Consider the following 23,998-nt stretch of genomic DNA (forward strand, 5'->3'; position numbering starts at 1 on the left):
TAAAAAAATCCAATCAAAACAAAGTCAGGAATAAAACCTGAGTCACTCTCTTTGTTTTTACTAGTTCTTGTATTTCCCTCCACAAATACATACAAGAATAGATGAAGGAAAGTGACAAAGGAATAATTTGAGGAATTAAGGGTTAATTTTTGCTCTTTTCAAATTTCAGAATTGAGCTGCCGTCACCCCATCCTGAGAATGGCTGGGGTTATTGGAATAATCACATTTTCAGCATGCAGGGAACGAGATCTAGGTTTGAAATAAGTTGTGAAGGTGTCATTGGGTGACTGGGTCATTGGATATTTCTCAATTTGCAACTGCTAATCAGGGGAAGTGGCCCCGACTTGTCAAACTCATTGGTGACCTAAAAATCAGGCTGAAAATGATGTCGTCTGAACTTGGCTGGTCTTAAAAATTGGTAGTTTGGGCAAACGTGGAGAGAACTGGGGAAATAAAAAACATAGTGGGGTGATGGGTATACAAAGCTTAGGGGATTGCTAGCCATGAAGAAAAAGGAGAACGGGAGAGATAAAGAGGAGTGTGAAGAAAGTAGAGTAAAGAAGTAAACAGACAAGAAGGAAACGGCTTGTAGACTCAGGCTTTGGCTGCCTTTGTTATCAGTTTGCACAGAAATGTCAGAGCAGTGTGACATTCTCCCCTACGGCTTCCCCTTCTGCCCAGCCACTACAGTGTAACCACACAGCATGCGGCTACAGATCACACGCACACACACACTTTTACAGCATCCTTAGTGAGGACACTCATAGATATAATGTATTATATTTCCCAGCCATCACTAACTAAATGCCCAGATCTAACCCTGACATTAACCTAATTCTAACCACAAAACGTCCGTGTTCGTATCATTTCAGGATAACTTCCAATAACTCTAAACGCTGTAGTACATAGACCAGGCCTGTATGTGGCACTGTAGTGCTGCTACACCAAAGAAGAAGACATTGCATATGCACATACGGCATGTGAACTGTGCATATACTTTTTTTTTTATTTTCTTTATTATAATATATAATAAATAGTATATATTATAATGTATACAGAAAATAAAATGTCCCCACAAGGTCAAACGTCCTCACAAGCCTACAACAAACATGCATGCGTGCATCAAAAAACACATGGACATACAATCAAAGTCAATCGATCTACCTACCTACCTTCCATCCGTCTCTACTAACCAGGCAGTACACGGTGAGGTGACATGTTGATTTAAATTATTTAAATGTTTTCTTAGAAGACAGCAAAGTGAGGCTGTGATGATAAATTGGCTGTGAAAACTATTTAGTACTCAGATTCCCCAGCATATGTAAGAAACACAGCCTACAGAGCTGCATCCTTCATCTTATCTCTGAGATCAATTGGATCTGGCATCCATGGCAACTCGAGTACTAAGATGCTGTCAGACCACCACATGATGAAAACAAAATGAACTTCAGTTCCCTTTGTATTGCCCACTTTATCAGACCATCCTTGGAACCACTTTGAGATATATATACTGTGTGTGTGTGTGTGTTTAAAAGGATAATACAGTAAAGTATAAATTGAATAAAAATATGAATTATCAGGGCAAGTCACAAAAAGTTATCTGGTGGGTGATATCAGATGTAATTTGGTAGCATAAAAAAAAAGTTTTAAAAATGCATTGGTGCAGAGCTTGCAGAAGTCACAGTCAACTTGCCAGTTTAACAGAGTCAGTATTAAAAACGATTAAAGTAAGATGATGTTCGGCTTGAACTCCTCATCTGGAGGGGAAACAAAACTACATAATAGTAGTTTTATTACTACATTATAGTAGGGTTAGTGACAGTGACAACTGCAAATAAAATTATCCATACAGTGTGTAGCTTCTTCACATTAAAAGTGCTAACATACCATAACATTACAACCAGAACTTAGGCAGAATAATATAAGCTACTGAAAATTAAAATAAACAAAAATACTATACCATATGAAAAACATCACAATTTACATACTGTGTAAGGGTTCAGGTATTTCAGTCTGTGCACGTCTTAATTTTCATTTCAAATCATTTAAACAGGATTTATTTGTGTAAGTTTCACAGTTCATCACTTTGTTCTGTAGTGATGACATGCTGTTGGTTGGTACACAGGGTGAAGCAACCGATCTTTGCTAATTTCATCATCAGTACCATGCTGTGTAACTATAGCTGTTGGAAACACTGACAAAAATGTATTTTCGAAAATGTTGTAAGAACTGGTAATAAGAATGGCAAATTAAGTCAATCCTTAATTTCCTTAAAAAAGAGTCTGGAGCGTGTCAAATCCTCATTAGTAAAGACACAATTCTTAATGTAATACATGTAGAAAAATAATTCTGAAGGTGAGGCTCCAAATTATTATAATGCACAACACCACATTCACAACTCAGCTGTAGAAAAACCTAAAATAAGGTTTGTTTTCGGTAATGTAATTGTACCTAAAACCTGTAATTGTAAATAAATGGTAAATTAGACCACTTCATATCGCATCCCAGTGAGAGCACGTTATGTCAAAAATAGCGTCAACAGCATTGGCATCCGTTCAAAAACAACAACAAAGAAGATATTGTGACGGACTGACACGGAGAAAGATGATTTAAGAGTAGAAGTCAGATGTGAAACGTCTTCTCAAAGGCTCTGACAATCGTGTCTCGACGCGTCTCATTTGAAACGTGTGACCATGAGACGTGAGCATTGAGTGGGTACAGGAAAAGACGGCACTCCAGAGACCTACTTAAAAGAAAACTCAACTATTCACAATCGTCCCTCAGTCATCCTTCTTTATAGAATACATCTAAAAGTAAAATGGATAAAACCTGCAATACATTCTTGCTACATGAAGAGGGACAACATTTGGCTTTTGTAATAATCAACAGCAAACAATCAAACAATTTCACATGGCCATGACCTGAAATATTGAACATCCACACAGACAGGGGGTTGTGATGTTCATTTTTGTTGACAGGCTGGTATAGAAATGTTGTGGGTTTTTTTTTGAGGAAACCACCATGTAAGTTTCACATATTCACACATACACTTGTGGTGGCAGACATGTCATGCTGCCCTGAGCATCGGCAGTAACTTGGCTTTCCATATCTGGCCCGAGGACACACTGACATGTGGCCATGACCATTCATCAGTCCCTGCCATTACTGGATGATCCATTCCACCCCATGAGTCACAACCATACTGACAAACCCAATTGCAGGTTTTTGTGTTGCATCCAGCCCTTTGGTATTTTCCTGTATCTATTACTGAACTGCACAGTTGGTGAGACAACACTGACAAATCATGACAAATCATGGCAGCATACCTTCATATCAAAATCTGCACCTGCTTCACAAAATGCACAGTTTGGCAGGTCTGCTTGACACTGTCCCCACACATACAGCCAGACTTGTGATAATGACCATGAAGAACAAGGAGTCCTTGGAACAGATAGTCTACGCTTCCCACTGAGCCCTGACCTCAACACTGCTGAGTCATGTCTGGGATCACATAAAGATACAGGAGACAATGAGACAACATTAAACCACAGAGACTACAATGCATTCACCAACGTGCTTGGAACAACTTATGTGATGTAAAATGTAGGCAACATGGTTGGTGGTTTTATCAGCAAAGGACAGTCCATTGTTTTGATGAATTAACACATTATGGAATATTTGATATATCAGGATTTAGATAAATATGATCACATCCAATATTCATTATACATGTATTATAAAAGCATGGGTAAGGTGCTTGCCAGCCTAAACTTTACAATAACGTGACGCGGGTAATTTATACTATATATAATAGTGTAGTGTAGCCATAAGTTGTGATTAAGTGACTCTGCAGTCACTCTGCTCTCCCTTGAAGTGATTTTATAAATAAGGTATGTGCCATTTGCAATGCACGTTTGACTCCATCATCACATCTACACATGAACCGCCTTCCTATGTGAGACAAAAAAAAAATATTAAATGTCAAGGCAACCTTACCACACTGTTAGATCAGAGGACATCTTGTGTGTTGCCACCCAGCTAAATCCCAGAAGAGGCCAGTTATCTCGAGTCCATCAGTATAACAGTGGCACTCACCTGTAGGGGATCCCTCGAGCACTTCTCCTGTGTAGCGTGACTCTTTGAAGATGGGCCGGTTGTCATTTTGGTCGATGACAGTGATCAGTAGTAAGGTGGGGCCGTCAACAAGGTTTCCGGCAAAGTCCGTGGTTGATACTTCGAGCTGTGTGATGAAAGATGAAAAGATGAAAAGATGACAGAGTTTATTCTGGTGATGTACTGGGTGATTGTTTTAAATTGTTTTGATTGTAGGTGGATGACACATTTACTATGCTATAAAGAAATCCAACCAGTCACCTGATGCAATGGAACAGTGTCAGACAAACTAGTTTGAAATTTTAACATTAGTTGAAGTAGTCATTTTCTCAAAAAAAACAATGATTACATGTTTTGATTGCAATGTCTTATGTACAGATTACTCCTCCTTTCTACCTCCTTCACCACCTCTACCGAGGGATCTTCCATTGTCTAATCTTGCATATTCATCCAATCCACTTCTCCCGGCTCTGCGGTACTGCCGGTTATCTACCTGATTCACCTTGGGGATGACACCAGCTTAGTTAGCTATGCACAAAATACACTCAGCAAACAAGCAGCCATTAATCCAGAGTGGGACAGTCCTGTCGTGTTCAATCAGCCCACCTCTTGTCCTGCTAAAATTATTCATTATTTACCCAAATCTATACTATACTACTATTCTGCAACACATAGGAAATATGGCCAAAATATTATTACAATAAAAACAAAAGTTTTAGATCAATTAATATTAAGAAAAAGTTTATTTGAATGAAGGTTGAAGAAGCCACTTAACTGTGGCTTTTAAGTTCTTTATGGAAGGAGAACTGGAAAGTGTTTTTGCACGCACAGTGTTTTAAAATAACTTCATACTTCATACTGAAGAAAATCATATATTGTTTTTAACAAGTCCAAGAAACAATAGTTAACAGATTTGTGATAAAAATACACCACTGTGCCAATTAAAACTACACTTTTCAACATGTTTAATATTTTTTTAAAGATGCGATTAGGTTAAATGTCATTTAGGTTTATCCATTGAGCTGATTTTTGCATTAACAGAGGTTAATTTGTTGCCAGATGATGTCAGGGTTAAAAACGCGCACATGCTCACAATGGCAAAGCCAGCCAACAGATCGATGCCGCTAACATGGTTACAAATGTAATACATATAACGTATCACTGAAGTACCGCTGTTTTCTTTATCAACTACCAGCTGCATCACTGTTTAGTTGTTGCATCCAACAACGACAGACGCTCCATCCATTATCTTACTGGCACCATTGTTTGAGGACGAGTAGAAACAAAGACACTGATTCAGGTCCAACACACTGTGGACAAATTAGTTTTGGCGAAAAAACAAACCGTGTTACCGTGTGGGAGAGACCACAGACAAGGCAACTGTCACTGATAAAAGATAGCATTTGACATCATTTGTGCATGTCTGCCACAAGAAATCCGATCTGCAGTGGAGGCCGCCCCCAATGAAGTCATTCGTCTGTGATCTGTATCCTATAAAGATGCCGTATGTAATGTCATTACCTCCATTTCTATCTTAATCTGTAGCGAAAGACATCCCATCACTTCCTTTATTAGCAGTGCAGCAGGAGAGTGAGTGAGTGAGTGAGTGAGTGAGAGGAAGAAACAAGGTCTTTCCTCTTCCTATTAGTAATGCATGGCGTTACGCAACCGCTCTATCACACAGGTCGTCCCACTCCTCTTCCTCTAAGTCAATCCTCTGTCTTCCTCATCTGTCCATCTCTTCATCACCAAAGAGCGCGAAACATATAAGATAATATAAGACGATAACATACGATGCAGCTAAACTAAGTGTTTTGGTGTTCAGAGCGAGAGAGGTTTCATGTCGTTCTTCTCTCTGCCTCAAGAACATGACATGCTTTTTTTTTTTTTTTGTAAAGATGTCCCCATCTGTCCTCATCCCACAGAACTGCTGACTCTACACAAATGCTGCTCTCAACCCAACATGGAATTTCATCCAATCCAATGAACTCTGTTCTCGCTGTGTGTCTCTTACATGCATGACGTGAGAGAGAGAGAGAGAGAGGAACTGAGTTCTTAACAAGCAAGTGTGTCTGACTCTCTCTCTCTCTCTCTCTGTCAAACACACACAAACACTTGTGCAGCCAATCTAGCTTTTTCTTTCCAGCATGTGTGAGCTGTAATGAGAACATTAGGTGCACGGTGCCTTGCATCAGATCATTTGAATAGAGAATCATACCCAACAACAAAGCAATATCCTGTTTGGGAGACAGATAATACATATTATGTAATCCAACACATACCCCTTTTACAGCAGAAAGTGGTGTCTTTTTTTTTTATATAGTCACGGACGGCTTTGATTTGCAAGCAAACGCCTTAGGGGTGCTGCACATATGTACAGGTGTACATGCATTTTTATGCACAGTCAATTAGATTCAGTGTTGGATGTGGTGTTGATGGAAGTCTTTTCAGAAGTATATACAATCTAGAAATGAAAAAGCAACATTCATTTGACTCCATCCATTGTCTACTGTTGGAGCCAATCCCAACTGACACAGGGGGAATGGCAGGGAACACCCTGGACAGGTCATCAGTCCATGGTGGAACTACCAAATAAAGTAGTTAAACCCTTACATTTGTTTTTTGAAAGAGCAAATGTAAGGGTGTCCTGCACTGAACCTCCCATAATTACAAGTTCCATATTAATTCAGAAAAATACACAGCATGTAACAAGTGGATTGCCAAAAACACTGTAATTCCAAAGAAACCCCCCCTTTTCCTCCTGGACTCAAATAACTTACTGTTTTATTCACTCTTTCAACAACCACCTATTTTACTAATCCAAACCTTATTTTAAACATTATGGTGCTAACACTCACATCCCTAAGGGGCTGATGCTAAGGTGGTGCTAATCAGTGCTGCAGTAAATCTTAAAAGAGAGAGCGAAAACAATTCAAACAGACAGTCAACAAGGCGAGTTTTATGCCCGTTTGTCAATCTGCCAAATGATGTTGTTTCAACAAAACAGTGAACTTATATTTCCAGAGCCAGGATCAACTGCAATAACTCCTATTTTACAACCCTGCTGGAAGTACAGCACTTTCCCAGTTTGACTGATATCTGCCTACAGTTGTGTACAGTAATAACAAACTAACACACTAACACATAAAACAAGTATTTAACTTGCCAACTGCAAAATCAGTGCCTAATATGGTATATCGTATAGAAGTGAAGTACTGCTCTTTAATTTTTACTCTCCAGAATTATTTTTATATACAGTATTTCGTAATTGAGCCAACTCTAACTGCAGCTTCAGAAACATAGAGAAAAACTGTACTTCATGTACTCTGTGCAAGTGGTGATAAATGACCGTCATAGATGTTTGTATATATACATTTAGTCCCATAATCTTAAACAAATAACAATTTATGTACCTGCAGGCTTTGTGTAAAATAGTGAATCTGATTTAACAGTTGTCCGAGCGAAAGTGAGAGTATTGATCAAACAGAATTAGTTGAAAGCAGCAAACCTTTTCTAATCCTACACTCTATTTCTCACCTGATGGGTCTTTTAGTACATGTGTATGAACGATACCGTTTGGTCCCCAGTGGTTGGATGGTTGTGTGAGTTCTAAAACGCTCCCATTGTCTACCTTGAAAAAGACTGATGAATAGGAGAAAATGCGTTTCTTTCTCTGTGCGTGGCAGGCGCATACAGGGTGAGGAAAAGTACACGGTGTTTAAGTGGGCACGGTCTTTTCATGTGCCGAGTCACTATGAATAAAGTCCACTGAGATCCAATCAGCCTCCAGCACGGCATGTATAAGTTATACTACACATATTGTACACACTGCTGCCATCCGTCATTCCTACCTCCGGGGAACTGTCAGCTCCTGAGAGTGTAACACTCAGTTGTTGAATAAGTGAGAAATCCCAATTGAATTTGAAAAAAAGAAAAATCTATTAAACTTATATTTCTTGTTTGGATATAAACTACAGTACGCAGTGGAATTCAATAAAGCCTCCATTATTGTTTAAGTAAAAAGAAAGCCTGCGATCATGACAGTATACAGACAATGCAGCGGAGGATTTTTGCAGTCCTTGTCACGTGCATGTTAGCATAAGCGGAAGACACCGACATGGATCTCAGCGAAATATTTAGAAGTTAGAAATTTGCAATTACGGGTACATGTGCAGAAAGGGGGCGCTGATTTGCCCCGGGGAGGAGAAAGGACTTATTAAAAGCAGAGAGTTTGGAGTAGATGGGCCGTGCTCGTGCTAGATCTGCGGCAGTCAGTCACAGCAGAGGTGATAAACTCTTTGACAGCTGCCTCGGTGTTTATTGGATGACCTGGCCCCAGTTCCGAAGAGTACATTTGTGACTACAAGCCTTATTGTAACATTACCACTGATCACAGCGAACACATCTCTCTTCTGCACCTCATTGAGACTGTGTGGGTGAAGCTAGAGAAAAGCAATATTAGCTCTTTCATTACTACACTAAGACACTGTCAGCCATTACATTTCTCCATGGGTGAGAGTTTGTTTTAAGGGCATCATTCTTTTCAGTTAAAGGTTACCGTGGATCAACCATGGAAAGTTAATTATTTTGAATGAATATTATATTTAGCTTGCTATTGTAAAAAAAAAATGGTTTATGAAAGAAAGCTAATAATAATTCATGTAGCACTAAACCAGAGATATGGTCATGGATTATTTTTTAACCTCAGGATTATTTAACAACACATGTATAACATTAAGTTGTGATTAATTTATCAAGTGTAAAAGGAAATGTTTATCCATTCATAATTTCATGAGATTATTGTCACAACGTTACATTTTGAATAAGTTTGCTTTTGCAGGATTGGTTTGGCACAATTAAAAAGTAGGTTGCCACATAAAAAAATTCAGCTCTGTTGTGGATTAAAGGGCCCCAGCCTGATACTATTTTGTAGAAAAAAGGCCTGGAGCATTTTTTTTCTACTAAAGAGCATTGGTCATCGAGTGCTCATCAGCAATTTACTTTGGCTTCATTCTGAATAAGATGTTATTTGATTAAGTTCAGTTGCTAATAGATTATTCCATTCACATAGCAGCTGTGGATCAGTAGGTAGAGGGGGGTCATCTTCTAACCAGATGGTTGGCAGTCCAATCCCTGGCTCCTCTAGTCTGTGAGCCAATGTATCCTTGGGCAAGACACTTAATCCAAAAATTCCCATTTGCTCCTACTGGCTCGACTGTCAGTGAGCAAATGATTTGTGACAGAAAATAGACCTGCATATAAATGTATTGTATGTGTGCGTGTGTGCGTTAAGTAATCTTCACGACTATCAAAATGCTTGATATAAATAAAGACCACTTACTGAATTTCTTTTTATATTTATAGAGCATAATCCACATTGTGTCAAATGATGTCGTATAAGATGTACTGTATATGTGTCAAAACAGTGTAGACATACATGGACCTTATATAGTATAAAGCTATCAAAAAAGGCTGTCTTCGCAAGATAAAATATGTCCCACTGTAACTGAACTGGTTAATGGTCGGACAAGGGAACTGAATTCAACCCTGAAATCCTTTGGCTTGTTTCAATTTGAATTCCATTTTTCCTCCTCTCCTGTCCTAACCTCAACTCTGTCTCCGAGGATATCTCCTGGCAATAATGTTTTGAAAGGCTTTTGTGCCCAGATGAGTGGCTCGGTTGATTACGGGGGTTGGACATAGGCAAAGGTGGAAGCTGATGCCCCAGTCAATCGGCAGCGTGGCATATTGTGGCAGAAGCAGAGAGCTGAGCTGGGGAGGCTTTATCACACTCTTAAACACAGACAAGAATAGGACGAGTAAAAAGGGGAGCACTGAAAGGGGGGCAGAGTCATGCATATGGAAGCGTCTCCATTGCCTTCGACTGCAATCGCCTCATTTCAAATTCACTGAGCATTCATCTACTCCTGAGCCATTCAAGTAGTCCTCCTTTAGCTGAGGAGGTGAATTCAAAGGGGCTCTGCCTGCCTGCAGCTTTCATAAGATCCCAGTGAAACTGCTTCATGGTAGCTCCAAGGTGAATAGCGCCCCGCACCTCCAAATACTCTTGTGACTCAGGCTTTATCAGCAGGCTGTGCTCCACATTGCAAAACCCAGCTTCTGCCCTGACACAGTTCAGACGGATCCTCATGGGGGAGAGCTTTCCCTCCGTTAAACTCTCTTGAGTGCTGTCTCTCACTCTCTCGGACACAGCATAATGTGAAGACTTTGGAATTCACAGTGCAGCTTCGGCAAAATGAGATCAGATCAAGTCAGGGACAGTCGGGAACAGCATTTGGACTATGACGTGTCAAAGATGAGTATCGCAACAGCAAATATGAACAGTTTTGATCACAAAAGTAAAGTACACCCACACTCTGTAATTTTCAGTAACATTTTAAATATGCATGCCCCTTTCTTCCAGTGCAGCATGGCATGATAACAACAGAGGGTTGTTTTTCCTCCCTCATTTCCCCAAAAGACTTTCACATTTTCCTTAATTCCTCTCAAAGCCCAGCCCTTGAGGCATCAGCTTAATGCTGACTGGAAGAAGAGAATGTTAATCCACTGTTCTTTTGCACATCTGCCACATCTACTTACAAAAACTCAAATAATTCCACACCAGTGAAATGATGCCATGGAAGCGGGCTGACAAAAAGGAGGCACAGCTGCCAGGTGTGTTTCATGTACTCAGCAAAGCTCTCTGAGAGACATGGGAGTACCGACTGGGAATGTGTTTGAGTTTTCCGCTGAGTGTGAAAGTGAAACGACAACTTTATACCGTCAAAGCCAAAACAGTTCAACCAAAGACTCATAAAACAGATCCCTGAATTGCTAGATTTAAGCTTTCCTAAGAAAGGTTTAGACATAGACACTTCTCAATTGAGACACATATATTATTACAAATTTTTGATCCTGACTAAAATATCTTAACAGTGAAACTGGCATTGAAATTAAATTCATGAAGCCATCTTAGGTATAAAAGTTAAACATTTACGAACGTCATAAAAAATAAAGCGTGAATTTTGTGTATTAACATGTGAGCATATTTATTTTAAATCACTAATGTGCTTAACATTTTACAGCCTAATCGTCAGCACGTTAAACACTAATATGCCCAAGTGTTAATACTGAAGGAGCTTTTTTATGCACAACATAAATGCACGCCTGACCATTACACCTACATAGAGTGAAATGGCGTATTTACATACATACATAGTACATTAATATGGAGTTGGTCCCTCTTTTGTAGCTTCTGTATAACAGCTTCCATACATCTTGGAAGACTTTCCTCAAGATTTTGAAGTTTCTAAGGGAATGAGCATTTATGAGGTCAGGCACTGATGTTGGACGTGGAGCCTGGCTCACAATCTCTGTTGCAGTTCATCCCAAAGGTGCTGCATGGGGTTGAGGTCAAAGCTCTGTGCAGGCTAGTGAAGTTCTTCCACACCAAACTCATCAAACCGTGTCTTTATAGTCCTTGCTTTGTGCACTGGAGCACAGTCATGTTGGAATAGAACAGGGCCTCCTAAAACTGTCGAGATTGCCCCTCATTGGAGATAAAGGGTCTAGCCCAAAGCCTCATTGCAACACCTTAATTCAATACTTAACATGTGTGGCCAAATACTTTTGTTCATATTGTGTAGTTATACAAAAATGGTATCTGACAATATAAATTAAAAAAATTAAAAATTAAAAAAAAACTACTACAATGCCATGCATTAATATGGGCTTTTAATTACATAAACCTTGTCTCAATTCAGGTTTAGGGGTACATCATTAGGACACTGTCCCTAAAAGCTGAACCTAAATGACATAGTCTGGTCGAGGTGGATTCCCCCATTACATCACCGACTTCTCCCACTATTACCACTTACTTATTACCACGTATATATTCAAACCTCACATTAATTTAGATTTGATTTACTAAAAACACTCAGCTATTCATGTATTCAATGTTTGAGCAACTAGCCCCACATTTGCAAATGCAAATGTGTTAGTCCTTGTGGTCTTTTTGAAGCTATAGAGGTCATTATACAGTCAGTTCTATTAAGTATTATTAGTCATTAGTAGCAAGAACATCTTGTTAAGGAATCTTTATACGTTGCTCCTCGGGAAGGTCAACATTGGAATATCGGATTGTGTTGGGTGCAGATTTCTTTATCGGCTTCACATCTCAGAGTTGCTGATCTGAAATGTTGCTTATTACATCAAGAGAAAAGAAGCCCTTGGAATGCCAAGATATAAATAGATGGTCTTTAGAGAAAGTGAGAGATGGAAGGCGAAAGGAGCATGGGAGTTAAAAGTATAGGGAAGATAGAAGATGATTGAAAAGATCTCCCATTCAGCAGGCCGTCTGGCAAGATAAAACATAATCCTGCTTCTGAAAGGTGTTGAAAGACTCACAAAAGCTTTCTATCGTGCATCATGGGACAAAATACCACCCCCCATCCCAACTTACACCCTTCCTCTCCAAAGGTTTAATTCAATTTCCTTTTGTGTGGCACTGAAGGAACTGTTTGTAGAGCTGGTGGAAAACCAGGCTCATCTGTCTGCTACTGCCATGGCCATTTCTTTTTTAATGGTTTATATTTGTCCTTACAGGAGGCTTGAAGATGGTGCACTCAGGACTGATCCATGCAACCAGGAGGAGAGCAGTGAGCAATTACTTTAGGGGCATTTCATTTTTTCTTTTTAAGTAAAAAGGTCACAGAGTGGGTTGTCCATCCTTCCATCCATTCATCCATCCATGTATACATTTATAGAATTTATCCTTCAAGGGTTTTGCTGACTGAATCCAATCCAAGATGGGCAAATGACCAGACCATTTCCTTTATCCTCAATCAATCACTGCAGCTTGTGGGATTTTGACACTTAAATGTAAACATGTAATTTTGGAGCAATTTCTGGTCCAGCTGGTACTGTTGGTCTTCTTGCGAGGACAGCCCCAAACAACTAGGTGACATCTTTTTCATTTTCAGCCACAAGTCACTGTTGCTTTCACCAGTTAAAATGGCAAATTCCAACTGACAGCGGGTCTTATCCGGACTCTGCATCACAGCTACTCAACTGTAAGTGCTTTTGTAGGTACAGCAAAGAGCTGCATCTTCTCTGGTGAAACCATCTGTCATCTAGTAACATAAGCTGTCATTATAGAAGAGACCTTGACATCAAAGCAATATCAACATTAAAATGTAGTCTGAGGACTGTTAACAGAGTCAGTCAAGTAGTCAAGCTGTCAATTCGATGAACATATTTTTCCATTGCATATATTACATGATCAGTCATTCTCAGCACTGATTTGTCTTGTCTAATAATCTTGCCACCCATCCATTGTCTACTCCTGTATCCTCCAAATGAGCATCACAAGGGGCTGTAGCCAATCCCAGCTGACCTTGGGGCGAAAGGTAGGGTACTTTCTACACACGTTGACAGTACTTCGCAGGGCAAACATACAGAGAGGAACAACCACTCTCCACTCCAATCTGCGGGTTTCCTTCCGCAGCAACCACCAGGAGAGAACCCATGTACACACGGGAAAGGCCCTCAGTCGAAAGAGGATCCAGGCCAGTGACCTTCTTGCTGTGAGCCAACAATGGGAGCCACCGGACCACCGTTATGACCTTGCAAGCCATATCAATCAATCGATTTCCTATGTTTCAGTCACCCAGGTCATTTTTATCTTCAAGTGTGCAGATTGAGGTAATTGGACGTGCTTGTCTTTAATTTAAGATGTTTCACTTCTTTTACTTCCTCCTCCTTTTCAAATAAGTCCAGCTTCCTTGATCTATACTCTTGGAGATGCCTACCATTTTGTTTCTGTTCTCACCAGTTGAAAGCACTCCTGGTACAAAGGCAGAGAGCATTAGGGGTTGTGCCATGTGCCACAGCGGGCGGCCGACAGGCTGAATTAGCAGCAGTAATGCCTGAGGCTGAGCAACAGGGCACTTACTGTTTAATCAGGTTATCTGGGAGCAGTGTGTCTACTGGGGTTTAGGGAGGTTTCTAGAAGGACAGCAGGAGAGTGACAAAACCCTCAGTTCAATGATCATGACCTAAAGAAAGGCTTTTCACCAGTAAGAACTTTTGAAGAAAATCTCTTTGAACTGCACTCCACTTTGAGATGCAAACAAAGCTGTTTTGTTTTTTTCTTTTCTTGTTTATGTATGATAAAGTTTGCTTAAAACTGTAGAAGTGCAGTGTCTGAAGAACTATTGGGCCGTTGTGAAAACAAATACTGTTTTGTAAGAGAGTTTGGCCAACATGTAGTGGTTAAGCACACAATTATGAATGTGAAATAACAAATTATAGACTACGGGCATTATCAGTAGAGTGTGGCGGTGTGTGACCCAGTGGCAATAAAGTATGGTGGTTATATTTCTTAAATGTAACAGCTATTACGGTGGCAAAAGGCTATTTCTGCGCAAGCGGTTGGTGGGTTGTTGATGGGTGTGTGTATGTGTGTACAGTTTGTAAGTGTGTCCTTTATCTCTTGCCCACATAGAGGGACTAAGTGCACATCAGGCCTGTTTTCCTGTGTGCAGGGCAGCGTATCCTGGTCTCCAAAGCCCAAGAAATTACAGTCCATCCAAGCAGAAAACTGCAGAGGGATTTAGACAACAGGCCTCACCTGTCTCAGGTCTCAAGCTCATTAAGTTACACCTGCTATAAATGACAAAGACATTAGAATGACACAATAGCTTGTCTGTTACTGTGTGTATGGCTCTGTACACATTGTGATATGTACTATATATACACTGTGTGTGTTACTATCTATTGTCTTGCTATCAGCATCTTTTATGCTTTCTTGTCGTCTGCTGTTGTTTCTATACCCCCCCGTATCTGCTCCACTTAACATTGATTACATTAAGCAAATAGAACAAGTATGTTAATTTACTTAACATGGCCCTCACCTACACAACATGGTAGATGCTAAGGTCAGAGCATGGTTTCAGCTGTGTAATCTTCTACCATATACTCGCGACATAAACACAGTTTCTAACCGTCAAGCATAAATAATATTTATTATCATAAATGCAGTTTTAGATCAAGTCTCTTTCCCCCGGTAGACATGCCTACCCACACATCTCTCCATTCACTGCCTTTCTTTCATTTAGATGTATGATAGAAATGATGATGTACTGTATGACGTAAGTGGCCTGAATTAATATATAGACTCTACCACTGGGCCACAGCCATCCATAATATGTGATATAAATTGAATGTATCCATCCAGACGCAGGTTTAGTGTGCTATGGAAGAGGCAATATTTCAAAATGGTTAAGGTTTCCCATACTGTAGTAGCTGCAAACATTTTAGCATATTCTGTAATGTAATTTTTCAAAGGGTAAAGGTTGGAATTTGTCTCTTGCCAAATTGGCTTTATTCTCATCTACTAAATTTTAAACTTGACAACTCCTTGGAACTCTGGCTATAATGTATAATGTATAATATACATATATATATGTATATATATATATATATATATAGGTGTATATATATATACACAGTATAGAAAAGGGACAGGAATATCCACAATGAACAGGAGCATCCAGGGAAATAAAAGGATATCTAGACAGAGATGTACGGAGGGATAAACATTCAAACACTGGGCACAAAGTCACACCCAAACAAATACACAGTGCTGTCTGTAACCAACAGAAGGGTCAAAAGTCTGGGCTTTCACCCATATAGTCATACTTCTTCCACCTCAGCAGCATGACAGATTAATCAGAAATACCCTCTCTCTCTGACACCACAGCAGAGGAAAAACAGCCACAGTCGAGCCGGTACGACCCAAAAGGACAGGGGGGCAGTGACTGTAAAGTGTGATTATATAACAAAAACCCTGGAAGAAATCCATGTGATCTGGGCCTCATGCTGCAAACCATACAGATCAAATACTGCAAACTCACCACATTAGCAAATGGAAGTGATTATGTGCTAAGAGTATCTGCATAAATGAAAAGCCTAAAGCAAGTTAGTGCTTGTCCAGTATAAAAAAGGGATCAATGTTTAGTAGTTTAAAAACTAAGATTTATACAAAACTTGAAGCAAATTTAGAGGCTAATGAGAGGACCAGTATACTGTCAAGATATCCCTTAACCCTTCTGTTACCAGTCGCAGGATTTGGCATGCATACCATACTTCTCCTTAACATAACTTCTAGACCATTTGTGATATCTAGAAAATTATAAAAACTGTGGACTGGTGTAGGTGTAACCCCGCCTTTCGCCCTAACGTCAGCTGAGATTGCCACAGCACCCCCCCCACCCCCCACGACCTTCATGTGGACAATAAAGCGGTAGAAGATGGATGGATACCTGAAAGCACAGAAATGGAGCTTTGCATCCATATACTTGTCATTACGGTAGCCCTCAGGACTTCCGCGGAATGACCGTGCGATCACAGACAATAATCACCAGTGCGTCACACATTTGTGACATCAGCTTCCCAGTGCCGTATTACTAAACTGCCAGATATCGAAAGTGAAAGCTATCTTGGAAAGAGGGGCAGAAGCACGCACTCACTGAACCATTTTTTGACAATTCTACAGCCATACCATCAAAAGAAATCCAGTCGGCCTGATTATCATGATGGTCATAAGAGGCTTTTAACACTACTGTCAGACACATTTCCATAAAAGAGATACTGTATGTCAGGAAATGCCACCGTACCTCTGTCAAAAGTAGGTAAATGTGGGTGAAAAGGTTTTTACTTTCTTTCTACAGTTTGACAACCTAACAAAACTCTTTTGAAGGGAAACTTTTTGAAAGGCGAGATATTTAAATCTAAATTTAAAAACAGCTGTCAGTTCACAGCTTGGCTTTCATAGGTCCATATGTGTTTTTCTTTTGGAAGGCCTTTGGTTTGTGGCTTGACAGATAGAATATAGGGAACAGAGCATGGTCCTTTTTAGATCTGCTGTCAAAGGACATCACAAGAGAGGATGCTACTTTCAACTGCGAGGCAATGGCTGAGGCACAAAGCCTAAGGAAACCAAAAAAGCCAGACGACGCTCATTGTTTTAAAGAAGTTTGATGGTCCACAACGTTGCAGTTAGTCGTTCTGATAAACACGCCTGTGGCCACAGAAGATCTGGTCATTTCCTAAAAAGATCATTGACATTTCAAAACAATGACGTGCTTTGTTTCGGTGGAAATAACCAAGGAACACAAGCAATTTTATACTGAACATAGTGTCCGCTGCATCATTTCCTAAATTTCAGCATCTCCAAGATACACACGTACAAAGGACTCACCACATGTATTGTTGGAATGACCTGCATTAGTGAGGGTCATCTGTCTACCTGTGTAAACAAGACTGTTATTTATCACTTCACATTCCACCCTTCCTCTGTTGTAAGCCAATTAGGGTTCTTCCCCGCTACACTCGACCCGACCCAAGCTTGTCATAACCACAGTGATAAGCGCCGCTTCCCCCCCCCACCCACCCTTCATTTTCCATCTCATTAACATTCATTTTCACCCTAATTGAGCCTAATAAGACAATAATGTTTGACATTAAATCCTTGTGAACATGAGGCCCAGTCGATCTCTGTGTCTGTTTGTTCCTCCACAGCAAATGTTTATTCTGTCAGTTGTTTGTTTGTGTGCTTCTAGTAATGGCCTGGTTAGAATTCCCACTTTGCATCTGTGTGGAGTTGACCCCTTGGCTGCTATTATGTTGAAGTTAGACATCTCTTTCCTGCTTTTAAATTGTGCTTTTACTTGCAACTGTGGTTCTGTCCATAAACGGATCCTCCAAAACCACTGCATTTGTGTCCTTTTTCCCCCAAAAGCTGATTGTGATAATAATTTGACATACGTTGACTTTGAATGGAGCATTTCTTTGCCAAAAGAGCAATCTGTCATCATCTCACCATAAAATAGGCAGACATACCTGTCAACCTTGAAAAGTCATGGAGAATCACCTTGTTGGTACTGTATATTGTTTATATTTATTTAGTTATAGGTATAAAAATGTGATTTAACACATTTCTCCACTTAACATACACCCTGGGGACAAGTGTACAGCTAATATTTCTATATTCTTTTCTAATTCAATACTTTATCTCTTTTTTTTCATACATGCATTAATATAAAAATGCTAATTACTCTGTTTCCGTGTCTTATCTGCTGGTTGTTGATGACTAATATCAAAACATTGCAGAAAGGCTGTGAATATGTTTTTTTGACGGTGGGTAAATACAAGGGGAATGAATGTGGCGCCTCACCGTGCCAAGGACTTCTGTTCAATGCTTGTTGGTGTAGACTTCAGCACTGAACAATTTGTCAAACTCTTGAGGTGTCACCCGCTTTTTGTGTACTTTAGAGTGACACACTGTACCAGAGCAACTTTTGTCAAAGACGTACCTGCGACGCAAAATGTGCACGGTTTGACAAGACTGGGGAAAACAAGAAGGGATTGAAGTCTTTTCAACACAACCTGCACAACAGAACACAACAGAACACTTATTGACACAAACATTCAACTAATCCTCACTTACAGGAGGGTAGGCACTGCATGGAGTCTTACACAGAGGCCTACTAGTGGGTTTGTATTGACTAGCAGCCAAGCACACTGACAGGATATTGACATGTGAGCCTAAACATGAGGAGCCACACTGAGGATAGAACATTTGAATTTGCAGTATATTAAAATCCACTGAAGGAAGGGAACTGTGCTCAATAATCTAATTCAGTTGGTAACTGGGAGATATATATAGTGATCACCTAATGCATGGTAACCTATGGTGTGTTCAAAGCAAAAGAAAAGCAAATGATATGACTCACATGTGAGTCATAACTTCCTAATAATCAATATTCTGTTTCCAACATTTCCGACCCGAACACAATGCTGCTCTGGCTTCATGACTAATCCCTCAAGCAATACGAGTTTACAGTGATATTAAAGTTATTTGACGTGGCAAAAAAACAATTTTAGAAGTGGCACACAGTACAATGGATTAGTCGACTTCCTCTGCTGAACACAAAAACATGTCCTGGCCTGGCATAACAGAGTCATCATTACAGATGGCCACTTTAAGAAACAATCATCCTGTTAAGTAATGCTGAGAGAAAAATATTGATAGCAGCTTTAATTTATACATCTTTCTTTCTTTCTTTCTTCCTTCAAAGGGCTTTGTGCTGTGATGGAGAAATAGCCGAAGCTGCGTGTACCACTTTGCCTATAAAACGTCTTTAGAGGACTGATCTTTTTAAATTACCTTTGAATATTTCATGTTTTATACCCACACAAGCCATTAGCTACAGAGGCAAAACACACACCCTTAATGAATGTGACAGGGACAGGCTGCCAGGACAACTGGGCACTATAAAAATGATGGTCTTTATTCCGCACACAGTGTTGGACGAGTGATAAAAACGGCAGAGGTTCCCGTGATAGGGGATCTTTGTCGTGAGTTATGAACTGGACACATATTTACAGCAGCATTTCCTTATGATAAGAGGGAACGGGACAAGATATAGAGCGGGCCGGGGTGGACGTGCGTGTGTGCGCATGCATGTGAAGTGTGTCCGCAGAGACGTCTTCAGGGATTCGAGAAATCCAGTGAAAAACGAGGATGATCATTAGTGAGGACCTGCATGCATGTTAAAAGTGTAACGTTTTTAAAGTGTAACGGAATGGGAAAAATGTCAATAAGCGGGCTGAGAGCTGAGTGAGGGAGATTGGGCAGCAATGCAGACGAGCCCCTCAATCGCTCAGCGGTGGAAAGAGACCGGCACCAAAGCATTTATAAAAAGGGGGAGGAGTCTGGGTAAACAATTGGACCAGTAACGCAAGCGTGGACTAAGAAAGCAAACGGCAAAATTGGAATACAGACCAGCATTAATGCGGACCAGAACATATGTATAATTTCAATATTCCACACTAAACTGTGTAGATTTGCATCTGGATCAGTAAATAACATTAACTATATACACATATACACTGGGTTTTCATCTGAAAAAAAGTGCTTTATGGGTTTAGTTACACTTTAATTAAGTTTGTTGGCTTTTATGATCAGACTATGATGGGAATAAAACATTAAGAGATTGTTTTTGGAAAGCAGTCCTGCTCTAATTTCAATCTAGCTTTGGCAGTAAGTAACTTAATCAAGTCAAATGCATTTGGTGCGGTTACAGCTTATATCCATGAGATAATGTTATTTAAAGTCATCTACATGCCGGAGTATGATTAGATGCTCAGACGCTAAGTCTCTTTGTGCTGACTCAGCCAGCCACAAAGTCTGCTGCGTCTGTCCAAGGCTTCGCATGACAACTATGGATTATGATGTCAAGTGTTCAGGTAGCTGCCAAACCGCAGGACTCCAACAGTGCAGAGATGTTTACTGTATGTACGGTATCGACAGTATCTGAAGTAACAAAGGAGATAAAATGAGAGACACGATATTCGGTCTGAAGCTATCGCACTGTGGCAGGAAATGAATAAGTTAACGAACAGTAATTCAAAGTTGGATAAGCGTACAGGTTCTCTGGAAAAATAAATCCTCATGATCTTGTAAAGGGATTGCTCAGTGTGGATATAAACTGTGATATTGAAATGTGACGTTTAAGTACAAGATAACTCTGACGATGATGTTCAATGCACTTCACTCATTGTTTCATTGAATTCCTTTAACTTTGTCATTCAGGACATAGTTACATCCCTGTGGATATTGTCCCTAAGTCTTTTCCACGTCTCTCTTCCTCCCCAGAGCTTCACATACCAATTTCTCTTTTGACCACCAAGGACCCAAAAACATAATTTCTTTAAGGGTAAAAGCAAAAACTATGAGGCAAGGGTGGTATGAGTGCTTCAGTCATTTTTAGTTTTGTAAATTATAAAAGCCAGAATTTCTGACCGAGTGGGAAAAATATCTGTGTGAGAACATTTACAATAACTGCATTTCAAAAGCTCTCTCTTATAAAGAGAATATAAAGCCATTTTTTCCCCATTCTGTGTTTTCCTAGCCAAACTCATACCAAGTGCATAGACCATGGCCATTTTAATATTGATTAACGCCCCCCCACATTCCTCTGAGCATTGGTGAAGAATTTTTCAGATCTCTTCTGAAGCAGGAGGGTTCAGCTAACTAACATTATCACCATATTTTCCTAAGAATGACGCAAATGCTGCATTACCAACACTAAAAATCATCCACTACACACCACAGTGAATGTAGAAAAGAGGATACAGCATTTTTCTATTGCCGTGTAAAGCCTGTCCTGTTCCACTGAACATAAACATTTTTGAATACACTTCACATTATAAAATTATAGCTTCTGTGTTTATGGACAGTTTATAGACAGTGATAAAATGCTACTACACATTTAATATACTCTGAATGAGCGGAGCTTCTTTTAATAAGATCTCTGACCCCATAAATGTATACTTTTATGACATGGTTTGTAGTCTTGGTAGCCCATAATGTACAGGTAACTATGGCTAGTTACTGATGTGAGTTACAGTAGATAGATAGAGTTTAGAAAGAAAGCCAGTGATTTCACTGGCAACAATTATTTTATAATACAATATATTTCACATGTTTATATACATGTAAAAATGTTTACTTTCAAACCAGTCTTTCACAGTGTTATGGGCCAAGTGAGGTATGAGGGCAAGGACTACACCTAAATACTTCATCCATTACTTATTTTGTAAATTCCTATTCAACTGTATGTTCAAAAAAAATAGTTTCTTTGTTTACCAGTTTTCCATGGGACACAATGCCAGTTACTTGTACCTTTTTGCCAGAGTGGGGAAAGACAGTGAATGTGTTTTGTGCGATTTCATCTCTTAGCCTTTCATTTTTCATGCTTCTCCTTTCACATCTGTTGGTATTTACCAAGTAAATGATTTCAAAGTTTTCACAAAAGCGTGATAGCTTATCAACAGCTTGCACCCAGGCAAACATCCTCACTCATGTCTGGTTTTGGAAAACAGGCCGAGATCAAATGACTGAGTTTATAAGATTTTCCTCTCTGCCCCTCTTTTCCTTTTGTTCAACAGGAAAATGCTTCTGTCGGACTTAGAACCCCAAGGGCACAAAACCCAGCAGAAATCTGAAACAAAGTATTTTTTATTATTATTATTATTATTATTATTATTATTAATAACGTGATTTGTTTTCTTTTTCTATTTAGTATTCAGCTTATGTGCTACATCTAAAAAAAACCACTTCATGAATAACTTCTCTGTCTCATCTTGAGACGGAAACAATGTGTCAGACAATCAAAGAGAGTGCCCAGGTGGATAGAGAGGCAGAAATATAGGGCACCAACACAATAACAGCCAGATCAAACATTCACACACAAACCTGGTAAGAGTCCACGGCCTCCCGGTCCAGTGAGCGGCTGACTGACACCTCTCCTGTGTCCATATCGATGATGAAGAGACCTCTGGGATCGTGATCAGCTCCCGGGCCTGTCAGTCGGAAGATGCGGCTGCCTAACTTCTCCGGCAAAAACACCTGCACACACACACAGGCAGAGACATCAACAAATCCAACAACTCTATGCTTTTAGCAGTTTCTTCAGGGTATAGTGTAACCTGGGTGAGCCCATTTCTCTGTGTTGTGTGGTGATGTAAATCCCTGAAATATACATCAGACAAAAACGTGATTTTATCAGTTGGCAAATTCAATTCATGTAAGATAGGAAAGTATGAGCATTGGGGGCGCCAGTTGTGACCAATTGCCATTGCATGGTAGGATTATTTTTATATAAGGGAATTGGGACAGTTAAATAAAGATACTGTACTGCATATGAATAGGCAATTTAATTAATTAAGGGTGACTTTTATGAAGATTATCTTGCTGCAATTTGCAGTCTTGCTCTGCTATGTAAGCTGGAAAACCGTTGTGTTCTCTCAGACAGAAATGATCTGACCCAAGGACTTTTTGGGTGGATATACTCACATGAGACTGCCATAGCCAACAGCATCCACAGGTGTAGCAGCAAAGCAGGAAAGGGCAGCGTATAAAAAAAAAAGAAAACACACAGAAAACAAAGCATGTTAGATTCACACAGCACAGCAAAAACAGCAACATGTTGATGATGAATGTTTTCTCCCCGATATGGTGAACAATTCCAGTTTTTGTTCCGTTGCACCATAAATTGTTGTGCATATTTGTGTTTACACATTACACTGTATAATCACACTCAACATCATCGTGGTAAAGCTAGGCTCAAAGTTGTCTGACTGAGATGGAAAGACTGATGCTACTTTAAAGTGGTCACCTCTGCGGAGGCATCTGCAATGGCAAAGGATAGTGTCCAATTCCAAAGTGGAGTATACTTGTAGGAGAGTCTGACCTCGTCACACAACAAACTTCTCTCTATTCTAAACATTAGCATCTACAACGCAGACAGAAACAAGCCCATCTCTGTCCAAAAGTGACTAAAGATGCTTGTGGAAGGTCCCACACCATTAAATTCAAGTTAAACATCAGCAATTCCGCCACACTTTTTAGTGCATTATCATGTGTCCATGTGTTGGAGCCAACACGACCAACACTGTGTCCCCCCCCCCACACACTTTAATACAGTCTACTGCATCTATATGAACAAACAGTCTTGTCACTACTTTAGACATCCTTCTGGGCCTTGTGTTGCCGTGTGTCAAGGATCTAAATGGTCCCCCCGCTCTGTGATCAGAGGGGTGCGATGAGGTCACCTTTAATGAGTGTGCACTTCAATGTGATGGCAGCTAAATGAAGGCCTTTCTACTCCTCACTTGAAAGAGCATGTGAGATGAAACTGCAGTCTCACAAGCCTATGCCAGACGGAGCTCAAGCCCTTATAGGCTCTGAAAACTCTTTGCCATTTATCAGGACGTGCCCTTCATCTTTTCCCTCAAGTCTCGCTGTACCCTCGTTTGT

The 23,998-nt window shown here is 40.0% G+C and overlaps 1 protein-coding gene across 4 annotated transcripts in view; it reads right to left on the reverse strand.

Annotated features, from left to right (window-relative positions):
• Positions 1-23,998, reverse strand: part of cdh13 (cadherin 13, H-cadherin (heart)) — a 326,188-nt gene that overhangs the window by 173,563 nt on the left and 128,627 nt on the right. For all 4 annotated transcript variants that reach the window (XR_006361196.1, XR_006361194.1, XR_006361195.1 and 1 more), the window contains exons 5-7: positions 23,036-23,041; positions 22,436-22,588; positions 4,096-4,240 (exon numbers count right to left, since the gene is read on the reverse strand). Coding sequence is in view for 1 of the 4 variants with exons in the window: in XM_044036748.1 (XP_043892683.1) it covers positions 4,096-4,240; positions 22,436-22,588; positions 23,036-23,041 (304 nt within the window). In the remaining 3 variants the exon portion in view is untranslated. The remainder of the gene's footprint in view (positions 1-4,095; positions 4,241-22,435; positions 22,589-23,035; positions 23,042-23,998) is intronic.

The sequence above is a fragment of the Solea senegalensis genome, linkage group LG10 (genome assembly GCF_019176455.1).
Source record: "Solea senegalensis isolate Sse05_10M linkage group LG10, IFAPA_SoseM_1, whole genome shotgun sequence".
NCBI classification, from domain to species: domain Eukaryota; kingdom Metazoa; phylum Chordata; class Actinopteri; order Pleuronectiformes; family Soleidae; genus Solea; species Solea senegalensis.